This window comes from Telopea speciosissima, chromosome 10 (genome assembly GCF_018873765.1).
Source record: "Telopea speciosissima isolate NSW1024214 ecotype Mountain lineage chromosome 10, Tspe_v1, whole genome shotgun sequence".
Classification (NCBI taxonomy): Eukaryota; Viridiplantae; Streptophyta; class Magnoliopsida; order Proteales; family Proteaceae; genus Telopea; species Telopea speciosissima.
In genome coordinates this window covers 58,525,042-58,537,473 of record NC_057925.1, presented here as the reverse complement: position 1 = coordinate 58,537,473, position 12,432 = coordinate 58,525,042, and the positions used below count along the sequence as shown (strand labels likewise).

Genomic DNA, 12,432 nt, shown 5'->3' with positions numbered 1-12,432 from the left:
AAAACCTTAGTCACCTTACACTACTTGTGGAGATTTATCAATGGTAATATCTATCCACTTTGGTGCCAAGCACCATTTTCATGGTTATATTCCTTTTTTTTATCTTTTTATTAAATTTCTAGTTTCTTATATTAAACTTTTCTTGCTGAATATAGGAACAAAAAGAGAGCTAAATAAGAAATTTCTTGCAGAAAATCTCGAAGACAAAACGGAATGGAAAAAGAAGAACATACTATGAACAGGGAGGATTTAAAGTTTCATTTTTTAGAAGAAATAGATTTGATTATAAGTAGATTAATACAACTCTGCAATCTCTTACTCAATGGGGACCATAATCTCATTTGTCCTGAAAGGAGGCAAAGTCCAAGGAGGGTTATACCTAGCCAGCAAGAACTCCCCAGTAACTTTAAGCCCATCTCTCTCTAAGCTCTTCTTCAGCTTCTCCACTTTCTCCTCCACCACCGCATCCGAAGCCACTCCCGCAAACTTCACTACTCCATATTTCCTCTCCCCTTCCTCCTTTATCACCACTCTCTCATCGGTCGGTTTGGGGGCTTCCTCTGCTTTGCTATACTTTGAAGGCAATAAGAATTGCATGGTAACCATCTTCTTCCCATCACCATCTCCGCCCTTCGCGGTGAAGACAGGCGCCGTCATAGCAATCTTCTCAGATTCCGATGATCGAGTGATGACAGGGGCTGTCATAGCAATCTTTTCTGGTTTGGTGTTGTGGGCTTCGCCAAGAGCGCCGATGTAATTTGCCAGAACGGTGAAGCCGCCATCACGGTTTCCCTTGAATTCGGTGGGGTCGTAGGTGACTTGTGCGGCTACCGTCGGTGGATACTTTCGGATCTCGTAGTCGGTGGAGGATTGGAGGACTTCGTACTTTGGTGTTTCTACGCTAATCTTTCCCAACACCATACCCATCTTCGTGAAGGTTCTTGTTTGTACGAAGACCTGAGTTGTACGTGTGTAGCAGAGTGGAAGAAGAAGAAGAACAAGACGGTGAAATCCGGAAAGGAAAAATTTCTCCGTCTGTGTTTGTTTTGGTTCATCCTATTTGTGTTTGCAGGGGGCGGTTGCCTTATATGAGTGGTGGGAACCCGTCGGACAATTTTGTGGATTATGTGTCTCCACGAATCTTTTTTTCCCCCTCTCATTTTAAGGTTTTACCCACTATTATTATTATTATTTTTTTGTGTAGGTGTTCTCTATAGGGGAGCGTGGCCCTTGCATATGCGGGTCAATGAGAATGCGTCAGTTAGCATCACGAGGGTGAGGCAGTCATTTCACCTCCTCTGTGTAGGATTTGGATCCTCTGTGGCTACCCTGCTGTGCTCAACTCATAAGCCGTCATGTGGATTTCATGCCAATCCAATGCTTGGCAGACGAGCTCATCTATCAGCCATTGTATTGGCATGAAATCCACGTGATGACTTGTGAGTTGAGCACAGCACGATAGCCGCTCAACCCTTGGCTGCAGAGAATCCAAATCCTTCTGTGTCTGAGCGTAAACAGTAAGTATACTCTCCCACAGAAAACATTATTCCTATTTGTTTTCCCTTTATAAAATTTTGAGAGATTTCTTTTTTTTCAAACTACGTAGTGGGCAAGAGATTGTTGCTTAGTCGTGTAGCCCCTGCACCACTACTGGGGCCAATGAGAATGTGCACATGAAGTCATGAATATCAACATGGATGAATTTTTGTATTTCACTAGGGGTGAGAAGGTAAATTCAATCTGCCCGATTGGCTAAACGGGCAATCACGGTGTAGGCTTCAAGTTAGGTTAAACCTGATTAGGCACCCGATTAGGCACGACCTTGCCCAACCGGTTGACACCCCTAAAACACAACAAACACCCCCCAACCCACCCGCCCATTTATCTCTTCTGAACGCACCAGGGAGGAATCTGAATGCTACACCAAAAATAATTTGGAGAATGGTACCCAGAACAGTAGGGATCCACGCTATACAGCTGCACCACCACCTACATTGGCATGAGAACCCCTCCCACCTTTGATCGATATCGGGGCCGTTGAACGGCACTGATATGTGGCAAGGTTACTTATTACAAATGCATAGCAGTTTCTGTCGCTATTATGTAACTAGCATATGTAATAGTTTCTAGTGTGGAAAGGTTCTAGATTTCACCTGGGATTGACTTTAACCCCCTTTGAGATGGAAATATTTCACCAACTTCAACAAGTTTTGTTCAGATTTTTTCCCCAATTTCACCATATTTTGCCCTCAAGAGTCAAGAGTACCCTTTCACAAACCTTCTTCATGATGAACAAAATTTGTTGGGGGGTTTGGGGTGGGGGGAGTTCACTTTATTTAAGAAAGCATATGCTTAGACAACCACAACAACCAAACAACCCCACCCCCCCCCCCAAAAAAAAAAAAAAAAAAAAAAAACAGAGACATCATCAGATCTACTAAAAAAATAATTTCAACAGTTACAGATGAGTCCGTATTTATTTACATGAAAAGGGAATCAACAAAGTTATAAATTGTAGTTAGTCCCAATTGATGCTTTTGAGAAGATAAATGCCCCAGTTCCTGGTCAGATAATCGGAACCATGGCCAGCTAATGCCATTTGAAGCCAAATAACACCAACAAGCACAACCAGTATAAGTTCTCCATTGTTGAAACCAATTGAAACTCTCAAAGTGTGAAAACCAGATACACTATATTTTCTAGTCAGAGAACCAATGCAGCCTCCGTGACCCATTTGCTTCAAAACTTTTGAGTAAATGTATCTACATCAATAGGGACTGTATGAACTTGATCATAAAGCTGGTTGTACAATGATATCCAAGTCCCCAATAGGATAGTCCATAATAATCAGTCAAGTATCTTCTTTATGTTGCTTTCATTTTCTACCATCTTTAAGTTCTCCTTTGCAGAAACACACTTATTCTGCGTGTTGATCAACATCCTGCATCAAGAACCTGTGTCCATGATAACAATTAACTGAGCAACAATGCTTGAAGAAACATCAATTCAAAGCCAACAGTTTTTTGCTGCTTAAGAGCCCTCATCATTGACAAGGACAATCACGAAACAATTTGAATCTCAGCGACATACGAAACACAATTGTCACCTTCTATGTAGTTGGTCACCTCATTATGGCAATCTCTATCCATAATACTACATTTAACCTCACCCTACAATCTAAACCATCTTTAACCCCACCCCACATCTAAACAAGGAAGTGTTCATACTAGATAGCTTACCATTCATGTCTTGGCTCCATTTATCTTCTCTGCTATATACTCTAAATGACATTAACTGAGAGGACCTTGCTGACCATTTGTTGTTTTGGAAGTGGATGGAGAGATTAAAAGATGTGCTTTGAAGTTCCACTCGTCATGTTGTCAGGACTTCCTCTAGGATTTTGTCAGAGACACCAGTTTCACTGGCTTCTACTTCAATGCATGTCTCCTGCTCAATAGATATTGATTCACACGTGGAAGTTAAGATCGATTCAACATGGACTTCCACTATACTGCTGGTTCCCTCTGCAACATCACCATAAAGATAATCATCACTTGCCAATTGAATTAAATCAGATTATCAGAATCACCTGTCATACCAACTTGAACCATACTCAATGCTAATGCATAACTATGAGAGGATGGGCTCAAAATTGTCCCACATTTCCCATTTTTTAAATCTCTTCCTGAGAAGTCATCAACCATCACTGGTTGCAATACAAGAAGCATGTTTCTAGATTGAGAAACCTGTAGAGATTGAGGTTGGCATCCACATCATTACCAGTACCTGTTGGTTTCGTAAGATCGCCGCAATTACCATTGTCATTACTTGTGCATTGATCAACCAGGCCCATTGTTGAAAGCGGACTCTCCATTAATGGATTCACATCCATCAAGCTACCAGTAATGGTTTCCCCAACATCACTGCCAAAACCATTGGAATTCCCATGAGACTGACAATTTTCAACCAACATATCATCTTGAATACCATTTTCATTTGTATAAATATTACCAATAGAAGAAAGATCTGCACTCATCCCTTGATCCTCATCAATCAAGTCTCTACTTCCATTCTCTAAGAAGCCAATATCAGATCCAACGTTACCAGGAGGCAATGTCGTGGATGGTGAGGTACATTGGTGTAATGGATCAATATCCATCTTGCTGCATACATTCATTCGCTCATCAATCTTGGTAGGGAAACATGCCTCACTCACTACCTTATCAACCACCTTAGTACCCAAATCACCAGTAACAGCACCACGAGCCTCATTTCCAACTCCAAATGCATTCTCATTGCAAGGTGTATTCTTGCTTGCACATTGAGACTCGTTCAAATCATTATCTCTATTAGCAAAACCTTCGGATTGCGATTGCGTCACAAAAGGATATAATGCAGGCTGACAACCTTGATCAAGTAATGAATTTAATTGTGTTTGGGCATAAATAGATAGAGTAACAGCATGGTCACGAATCAAAGAATCATGTGGTGCACAATGGAGCATATTAATCAAAGTTTGCTTATACTGAAGGAGGCTAATAGATGGCAGAGCTGACCCCTTATTGTGACAAACTCTGGTTACTTTGATTACATGCTTGCACAAATTACCCATATTTGACCATTCACAATCACATATAGCAATCTCAGAACCAGGGTTCCACACAATATGATCCTTCTCTCGATTGAGCTGGCTAACTACTTTTGCACATCGACCTTCCAAAACAACATCAGAGTCTGGAATCTTCAGTGCCTGGCGCCAGGATGTTGAACCACTCATCCACTCATCTTTACGATATCGTGCAAAATCATCCTTTCCCGAATACTCATCAAGCCAGAAGTAGGAATGGATTTTGGTTCCCAACTTATTGACCAGCCAATCAGCTCGTTGATAAACACATCGGTCCTTCTCATTCAACAATCTGAGTTTGAGTTGATGATGGTAGTATTCCATAGCTGCACAAGTCTCCTGGCTTGCTAGTGGAAAACTCTTCAATGCAGTAGTCCATGTGCCTGGACCAAAAGAGACGCCCCGGGGGGGGGGGATTATTAAAAGAGGAAGAAAAATGTCTCTGCCTGATTAGCCACAAAGATCCAAACACAAATTAAGACAAATTATTTAAGTGCATGTTTGGCTAAGCTTCTTGGACTGCTGCTTCTCGGAATAAGAGACCACTCCAAAGTGAGGACCCAATGAGAAGATAGCATTCAGAATCTATTCTGCTAGAAGCTGAGATACCCAGAAGAAGGGCGTGAGAAGCTTAGCCAAATATGCGCTAAAAGCCGCAGATACTTGTACCCAATACAGCTACATGAATTTTTGCCTTTATCTTCATTATGTTGACATGACCCACAAATTAACCATGGACAATCAATTGGTAGGCCACCCCTTAAATGGACCATATTATTAAAGACGCCCTACTCTTTGGATGGTGGTTAGCCTCTCTAATCATAAGCAAAAATTGGACCATTGAAAGGAACACAGATCGACAGTTGAGAAACAGATAAAAACTTCAAATAGTGGGTTTTTTGATCAGTATATCTGAAGGATTATGGTCCATCCAGGAGGTTGCACTCCAACTGAATTGACTGGATTGATGATTTGCCAGGAAACTTTGACAGGTAGGGAGAGGACAAAAAAGTGATATTACTAATAGGGAGAAAATAATTCTCATCTATTAATGAAAAGGTCTAACCTATTCTTGGAAACCAGATTGCCCTGAAGTAATCCAAGAAATCTGAGCAGTCGATGAAATCTTCCATGAAACCCTCAAACAAATCCATATTGCCATCCCCTTTACAGATGCTATATACTGCCTGCCCGAGTCGTCTTGATATCTCCACACGTAACTCCGTTTCCAAACATTTCTTTAACAGGTTTTTATGCCATGCATGGCGGACCCGCCAAAAGCAGATCAATATAGAGCATTGAAACACATCCCTGGTAAAATACAGATAAAAAAAACAGACAACCCAAATCAAAATACATCGATTAACAGGAAAAGATAAGTCATCCAGAGAATAGAGAAGACCTGACAAACCCAGATCACATGTTACAACAAGATTATCTGCAGTTTATGCTATGCCATCGACATGGCAAACTAATTGGCCACAAAATGGATTAAGACATACACCTGGAATCCCTAGGAATTTGAACCTATCCACACCATTAAATTGTCAACAAAGCCATCAACGCTAATCAGGGTTTGAGTAACCCAAGTATCTCTGTAGACCGCGAGCAAGTAGTGCATCTGTAGCATTGGAGCAAAATTTAAAAAGATCCAAATACTTGGAGCATCTATGGAGTTTGGAGTTTGTGACCCTTCACTGTGTAGTTTTGGTTAACAAAGCCTAGTTGAAAACATCTTAATTTACAGGTTTGTCAGTCATCTCTTTATCAACTGTGATTTCTCTTAGGTGGTTTGGGCTTGTTTAGTTTCATTAATCAGTCTAAACTGGAATTCCCTTCAAGGTATCCAATACTTTATGAATTTTTGGCAATCACCAAGGATCCCTAAGAGGGCGAAAACTAATGTGGAGATCTGTTTTCCTTGTGAGAACATCTAGACTATTAGGGAAGTTATCAAGATTATTATGTTGAGGATTGTGAGATGACCATGACCATAGTTGTCAAGGCATCACCTAGGCGTCCAGCCGCCTTCAGGTGTCAAGACAATACTTCACCTTACTAGATGTAGGTAAGGCGATCGCCTAGGCGTCACCTTGGTTCCCCTAGGTGGCTGGGTGAGAACCTTATGCTGTTTTGTGGGATTTTTTACTCTTTTTTTTTTTGGTTATATGATAAAGATTATTTTCCTAACCTTTTTATTTGGCAGTGTACTGGATTATAATGCTTGCGATAAATGGAATTATTGAATCTTAAACCTTACTATACTTTTTTATCTGGTTATAGCGTTATAGTTTATTGCTAATTCTCTGCTAGAATCAATTTTGATCCTTTATGACATATCAAATATCATTGAACTGAACTACTGAAATATCTTCTTTATTAAATTTATATTTAACAGCTTGTTATTACTGCTAGTTTGTGGTGAACAATCGGTCAGTATCAATATTACTGCTGGTTTTTCAATTGGTTGTTAATTTACTTATTATGTTTATGTTCTGTCTATAGTAGATATATGGAATAGGAAGGGGGGGAAAACACTAGGGCGCCTTGTCACCGAGATTCCCCTCCAATACCTTCGGTCGCCTTGGCGCCTTGACAACTATGGCCATGACAGTTTAAGCCTTTCATTATATATCCATCAATTACTTCATGAGCCACAGGAAAATTATTGTTTCTTCTTCTACTATTTGTGAGCATACTCACCAGGATTGGCTTCCTCCTAATGTCATCAAGTTATATACAATATATAGAAACTGTATCGGTAATCCTAGACAGGCAGGAATTGAGGGGGTATTTAGAAATCATGAGAAGAGGGTGCTGTTGGATTTCTCTAGCCCTATTAGCATAACAGACTCTATCACGGCGGATCTGAAGGAAATCATCAAAGTGCTTGAGACTGCTTTGGCCAACGGGAGGAATGAGATGATACTGGGAGGGGACTCTTCCTTTGCTATTCATAAGCCTAAATATCATCTTGGGGGTCGTTGGCGATATCTTTACCTCATCAAGAAGGCCAGGTCCCTATCAAGGACAAGGTCATTTTTATTTTTCTCGGAGATGGAGATTGAGGACTGCCAAGTTGATTACCAATGAGTTAGCAATAGAGGGGATTACGAGTAGGCAGTCGCTGTACTTGGGCCCTTATCTCATTATGTAGATTTTTCTGGTGCTTTGGCCTTGGGTTGTTGTATTCTAGTAGTTTTCCATTGTTTGGGCTGAGCCCTTGCCATTGTTCTTGTTGTTGTTGTTGCACTTTATCTCTTGTAGCTCTAATGTAGGAGCATGATCACCACCATTGGATGTGGTTTGATCTTTATTTTGGGCCTGTTCTAATAGTATGTGGTCTCGGGCTTTTGTTTTTAAGCATTTTTATTTGTAATGAGCTCAATTATAAGGCCCAGATTTAGATCCATAAGGGGTACACGAAATTAGTATTAGCAGTGGGGCCGATTAGCTATTAGTTAGGAAGTTATCTTGTTAGATAAAGTTTACCCTATTTGCAGGACATAGTTTGAAGGAGATAAGGTTAGTTTGAGTTAGCTCTTGAGTCTTTCTAAAGAGTTTACATATGGAAGGTGTTCTTTATCTATTTAAGTTCTTATTTTTTAATTATTTAATTGTTTGGGTCAAGTAGGAAACTTAGGTTATTTAGGCTTCCATTGTCTTTTTTCTGTTTTAAAAATACATGTAAGAGGCTAGACCCCCCCCCCCCCCACAATTTGGAATTATAGAATAGAAATTAGTTTTTTTCTCTGTCTCCTCTCTCCCCCATGACTTCTCTTTCCTTTCCATTCAATAATCGATGGGGGAGGAAGTTTACAACTGTATAAGGAAAAAAAAACTATAATTCTAATCCACTATCTAACAAGTAACAACTAGAAATAATAAAATAAGACACTTGAAATAATTAAAAGACTGAACTAGGCCCCACATCTAATAACAACTATCCAAAACAGTTTTAAAATAAAATAACTTCCTAACTAATAGCTAATGGACCCCACATAATCTTATCCATATATTTAGTTTCATGCACCCCCTCAAAACCCAAATTTTGGGTTTATAAAAGAGGTCTGTTATATTAATAAACCCCAAAATAGAAATCTCAAGGCTTACAGAACCCAACCATGGGACAAAAAAAGTCTTATAACATCATTGTTATTTATCAAAAGAAAATATTAATTTACAGATGATAAAAATCATATAACTGAGTCAGAACTGACGCATGGGGGAGGAGTTTCATGCTATTTGCAGAAATACAATGGTCCAGAGACAAGGAGATCAGAAGAAACACTATGTAGCTAACCTGATGGTTAGGACGTCAGTGGAAGGATCATCCACTATGAAACCAGCCAATTTCCATGTTGGATCTTTTGAATGTACTCTATTGTAAAGAGCCCTAATCCACTTATCTTGAGCATCCACACTACCAAATCTTGATGTTACTATCCAGGCAACAGGGATAGCCTTGTTGTCTGAGTCAAAGACGAGGAGAGTGTGAACAGGATACTGGACAAAAGCCCCCCCCAAAAAAAAGACGGATCAGCATTAGCTTCAAAAGCTTTTAAATTGTTGTTAACTTCACCATATGATAATTAAGATATGCACAATATATATCAAATAAAACAGACCTTCAATTTGTTTGATCCAAATCTTGAATCAGATGCAATGAGGCTGCGGTTACCAAACCGGATCATTTGCTGCAACTGCCATTCTGTTTGAATGCCCAAAATAAAAGGGTCTGAATCAGAGATGTCTTCATAAAAGAAAATGTCATTCTGATGGCTTTCAACCCACACGCCAATACTGACGGCATCATCTTCATCCAGTTCATATGTGGAACGTCGGATACTTCTCTCTAATCTCCGAACGTACCTATGAGTGAGAAGGTCATCACGGTTACTTGGTCCCCCTTGTCTCTCTACCGACTCATTGTGCCTCTGCATGATGGTTTCCACAGACACCCCAACATGTAAAAGAGATAAGACCCGGAGACGGAGATCATCAGAGATATAAGGTGCAAACATGGCCCGTGTACCCACAGCCTTCTTATCTTGCGGACCATGGCAGGGTAGCCCCTTCTCGTCTATATGCTTATCATCATCATATATGATGAGTGCAATTGATGGCTCAGCAATTAAGCGTTTCACAATAAAATGACACTTACAACCCCTCTTGGTATTAGGACGACCAGCAGATTTCTTCTTTGGGACATACGTATTCCTGCTGGGTCGTACAATCCCACCCTTTCTATGATCATCAGGGCCAAAGGAACACCAGTACCTATAGATAAATTGCATAACTTAATTGATAGAATCAAAGGGCTTGACAGTAGAAATTCGCAGAAGCAAACAATAGAAACTTACAGAATATACTCAAGAATGCCATCAACCTTTGGCTTGTAATGCATTTCTGGAGGCCTTCTCCTCCTTGCTTCAACATGAAATCTGGTGGGGCATTCTTTATTAGATGATTCACCCCTGACAAAATCATTGATTCTAGCATAAGGGATGAGAGAAACTCTATTCAATTTGTCACGCCAACCTTCCACCTTAGTCCACACAAGATCAGCAGCAGAAAACTCCAAGGATGGAGGACTCTGCACAGGGAGAGAAAAAATCTCATCCCATCTAGCCATCTGCAACCAATGCAATTGAAATATTATGTGATCAACAAATGAAGTTCTTGTTCCATTGATGTGATGACATAATCCTCGTGTTGTATTAGACAAGGAACAAGGAGAAATATATGTCTTATCCAGGCAGGCATCTTCCTTGTCTTAATAAAAGGTATCAAACTCAAAAAACCTTCGCAAGGAAAGACCATGGAAAAAAATCATTTTGTTCCCCTTGGATTTGTTTGGACCTGATAATGCAATACCATACTAGAACAAACACAAGTACCATTTGAGTTGGCATTATATATCCTGCCGCACGATACATGCATTAACCTAGTCAGTCCGAGTCATGCAAATGTCCAGACTAACCATCTAAGGCATGTCCAACTCATCCAAATCTGAATTAATTTCGAAGTTGGGTTGAACAAATTCACAACTAAACCTTTCAAACATTACCATAAAGATTCTAGATGACGATAAGGTGGATCTTAACTTCTTAATAGAAAACAACTTTATTCATAAAATAGCCACAATAATAGAGTACAAACCTCCTCAAGAGGACGATGCTCACAACCCTAAAGCAAATGGAACATACTAACATACAAAATATACCCATACCCAACTATTGAATACCGATATGTCACAGTGGATAAGATAAGCCCAAGCACTACCCATGCCTCATGACTACCCCTTGTTTCACCATTAGATACACCAACACATTTGCTTACCTCGACTTTTTACCCAAATTAATCCCACGTAGTCTTCTTGCAATGGGATGACAATTCATAATGATCAATTACAGCCATAATAAAATGCATGGTTTTCTTAATTGTGCTTGAAACTAATACCAGATGTCTTAGAAGAACAGACCAATGAATTGTCAGCCTTGCAAGACAGACATGAGAAATGGAAAATGGAAAATGAAACTGATGCAAAATTAAAAATTAATGTCTTGGGTCAGATATGATTCTTCAACAATCAATTTCATAACAGATTAAAAAATAAAAAATAACTTGTAAATTCTGAGGGGGAAAAAGAGGTTGTCCATGAACTGAGAAAGAAAGAACTGAGAGAAAAGATTTTGATACAACACAGTGATCGAAATGCGACGACATGGGAAACTATAATCACCAAAAGATCATCAGACTGCAACTAAGAAATTCAAATGAAAATTCAGTGCTAGAGGCTACCGATTCTTTTTAGTTAAAAACTTTAAAGATATAAACCTTCAAGCACCTTATTCCGTCAGAAATGAAAAGGAAAACATTTAAAACCAACACTACATCATCAAATGAAAAATTAACAGAAAAAAGATGTTCCGTCTAAAGAATAAATGAGCCGAGATTGAAGAAAATGGAATAAAACTTCCATCCCCGAAAAAAAGTATAAAATCCAGTTTGTAAATATTGAAATGTTAAACCCGGTTACGCAACAAAAGAATTCGATAGAGGACTGAGGAGGGACCTAGAAATAATATTCTTCCTGCAAAGTCAGAACTAAGAACTACCTATAGATAAACAATAAGACAGGGTAGATAACCTATAAAACCCAATACAGAAGAAACGAAAGCAACCAGAGCAAGAGTTCAAGTTTGTTTATCTCTGTGCGGGGCTTTAATTTAGTACAGTACAAGATTGTAAACAACGTTTCAGTGGAAGAATATCAAAGCGTGAGCTATTTCACCTAAAAATAATTGATGAAGAAAACAGGATTCACCGACTATTGACCAAATTGGCGCACCAGAATGCCTCTTTTGCTAGCTATAAGAAGCTTCAAATCTCCTCTGATCCTTCCTTAGTCGTGGCCTTGGAACTAACCGCTTCTTCAAAGGTAGAGAAAGTCAGAAGCAATGGAAAGCTCAGACGAGCTAGGGTTATATGGTTTCAAATTTCCAGAGTTTTGAAGCGAAGAAGATGTGAACAATACTACGTGTTTGTTCTTCTCAGCCTCTGAGAGAAAGAGAGAGAGATGGAGGCAGGGGTGAGAAGACGACGGGTGGGGTTTAAGGTTTAAGGAGGGCGGGGGTGAGAGAGCATCAAAATGGAACCTTTGTGGGGGAATTTTGTCCACAAGATTGAGGAGAAAGAGAATGTAATTACATTTGCAACCCTAATTATTTTTTTAAAATTATAGAATGACCCATCTAATTTCTCCCAATTCACATATCTAACCTTTTACCGTGAAAGCAGAT

General features: G+C 39.5%; 2 protein-coding genes across 5 annotated transcripts; both read right to left on the bottom strand.

Moving 5' to 3' along the window:
- Positions 1 to 252: 252 nt before the first annotated feature.
- On the bottom strand, positions 253 to 989 carry LOC122644158. The gene has a single exon (XM_043837774.1). The coding sequence runs from the start codon at positions 925 to 927 to the stop codon at positions 316 to 318; it is 612 nt and encodes a 203-aa protein (XP_043693709.1). The 5' UTR covers positions 928 to 989; the 3' UTR covers positions 253 to 315.
- A 1,463-nt stretch (positions 990 to 2,452) lies between these two features.
- On the bottom strand, positions 2,453 to 12,039 carry LOC122642727. Of its 4 annotated transcripts, none has more exons than XM_043836303.1 (8): positions 11,958 to 12,039; positions 9,991 to 10,262; positions 9,256 to 9,907; positions 8,931 to 9,133; positions 5,694 to 5,938; positions 3,787 to 5,010; positions 3,184 to 3,524; positions 2,453 to 3,153 (listed from the first exon to the last, which is right to left on the bottom strand). In XM_043836303.1, the coding sequence occupies exons 2-7, from the start codon at positions 10,260 to 10,262 to the stop codon at positions 3,373 to 3,375; spliced, it is 2,748 nt and encodes a 915-aa protein (XP_043692238.1). In that variant the 5' UTR covers positions 11,958 to 12,039; the 3' UTR covers positions 2,453 to 3,153; positions 3,184 to 3,372. The 4 variants fall into 4 exon arrangements, with proteins under 4 accessions (XP_043692238.1, XP_043692237.1, XP_043692240.1 ...); XM_043836305.1 differs by lacking the exon at positions 2,453 to 3,153 and having other exon boundaries at positions 3,401 to 3,524; positions 3,787 to 3,923; positions 4,012 to 5,010; positions 11,925 to 11,998; XM_043836302.1 differs by having other exon boundaries at positions 2,453 to 3,524; positions 11,925 to 11,998.
- Positions 12,040 to 12,432: the final 393 nt, after the last annotated feature.

What these genes read in the sequence shown, in the direction of transcription:
- LOC122644158 (XM_043837774.1), bottom strand. Translation starts at nt 927, where the DNA reads ATGGGTATGGTGTTGGGAAAGATTAGCGTAGAAACACCAAAGTACGAA.
- LOC122642727 (XM_043836303.1), bottom strand. Translation starts at nt 10,262, where the DNA reads ATGGCTAGATGGGATGAGATTTTTTCTCTCCCTGTGCAGAGTCCTCCA. An exon ending in TTGGATCAAACAAATTGAAG is followed by an intron (nt 9,134 to 9,255) that starts GTCTGTTTTATT and finishes GCTTTTGTCCAG; the next exon opens with TATCCTGTTCACACTCTCCT. An exon ending in CGATCTTACGAAACCAACAG is followed by an intron (nt 3,525 to 3,786) that starts GTACTGGTAATG and finishes GTGATGTTGCAG; the next exon opens with AGGGAACCAGCAGTATAGTG.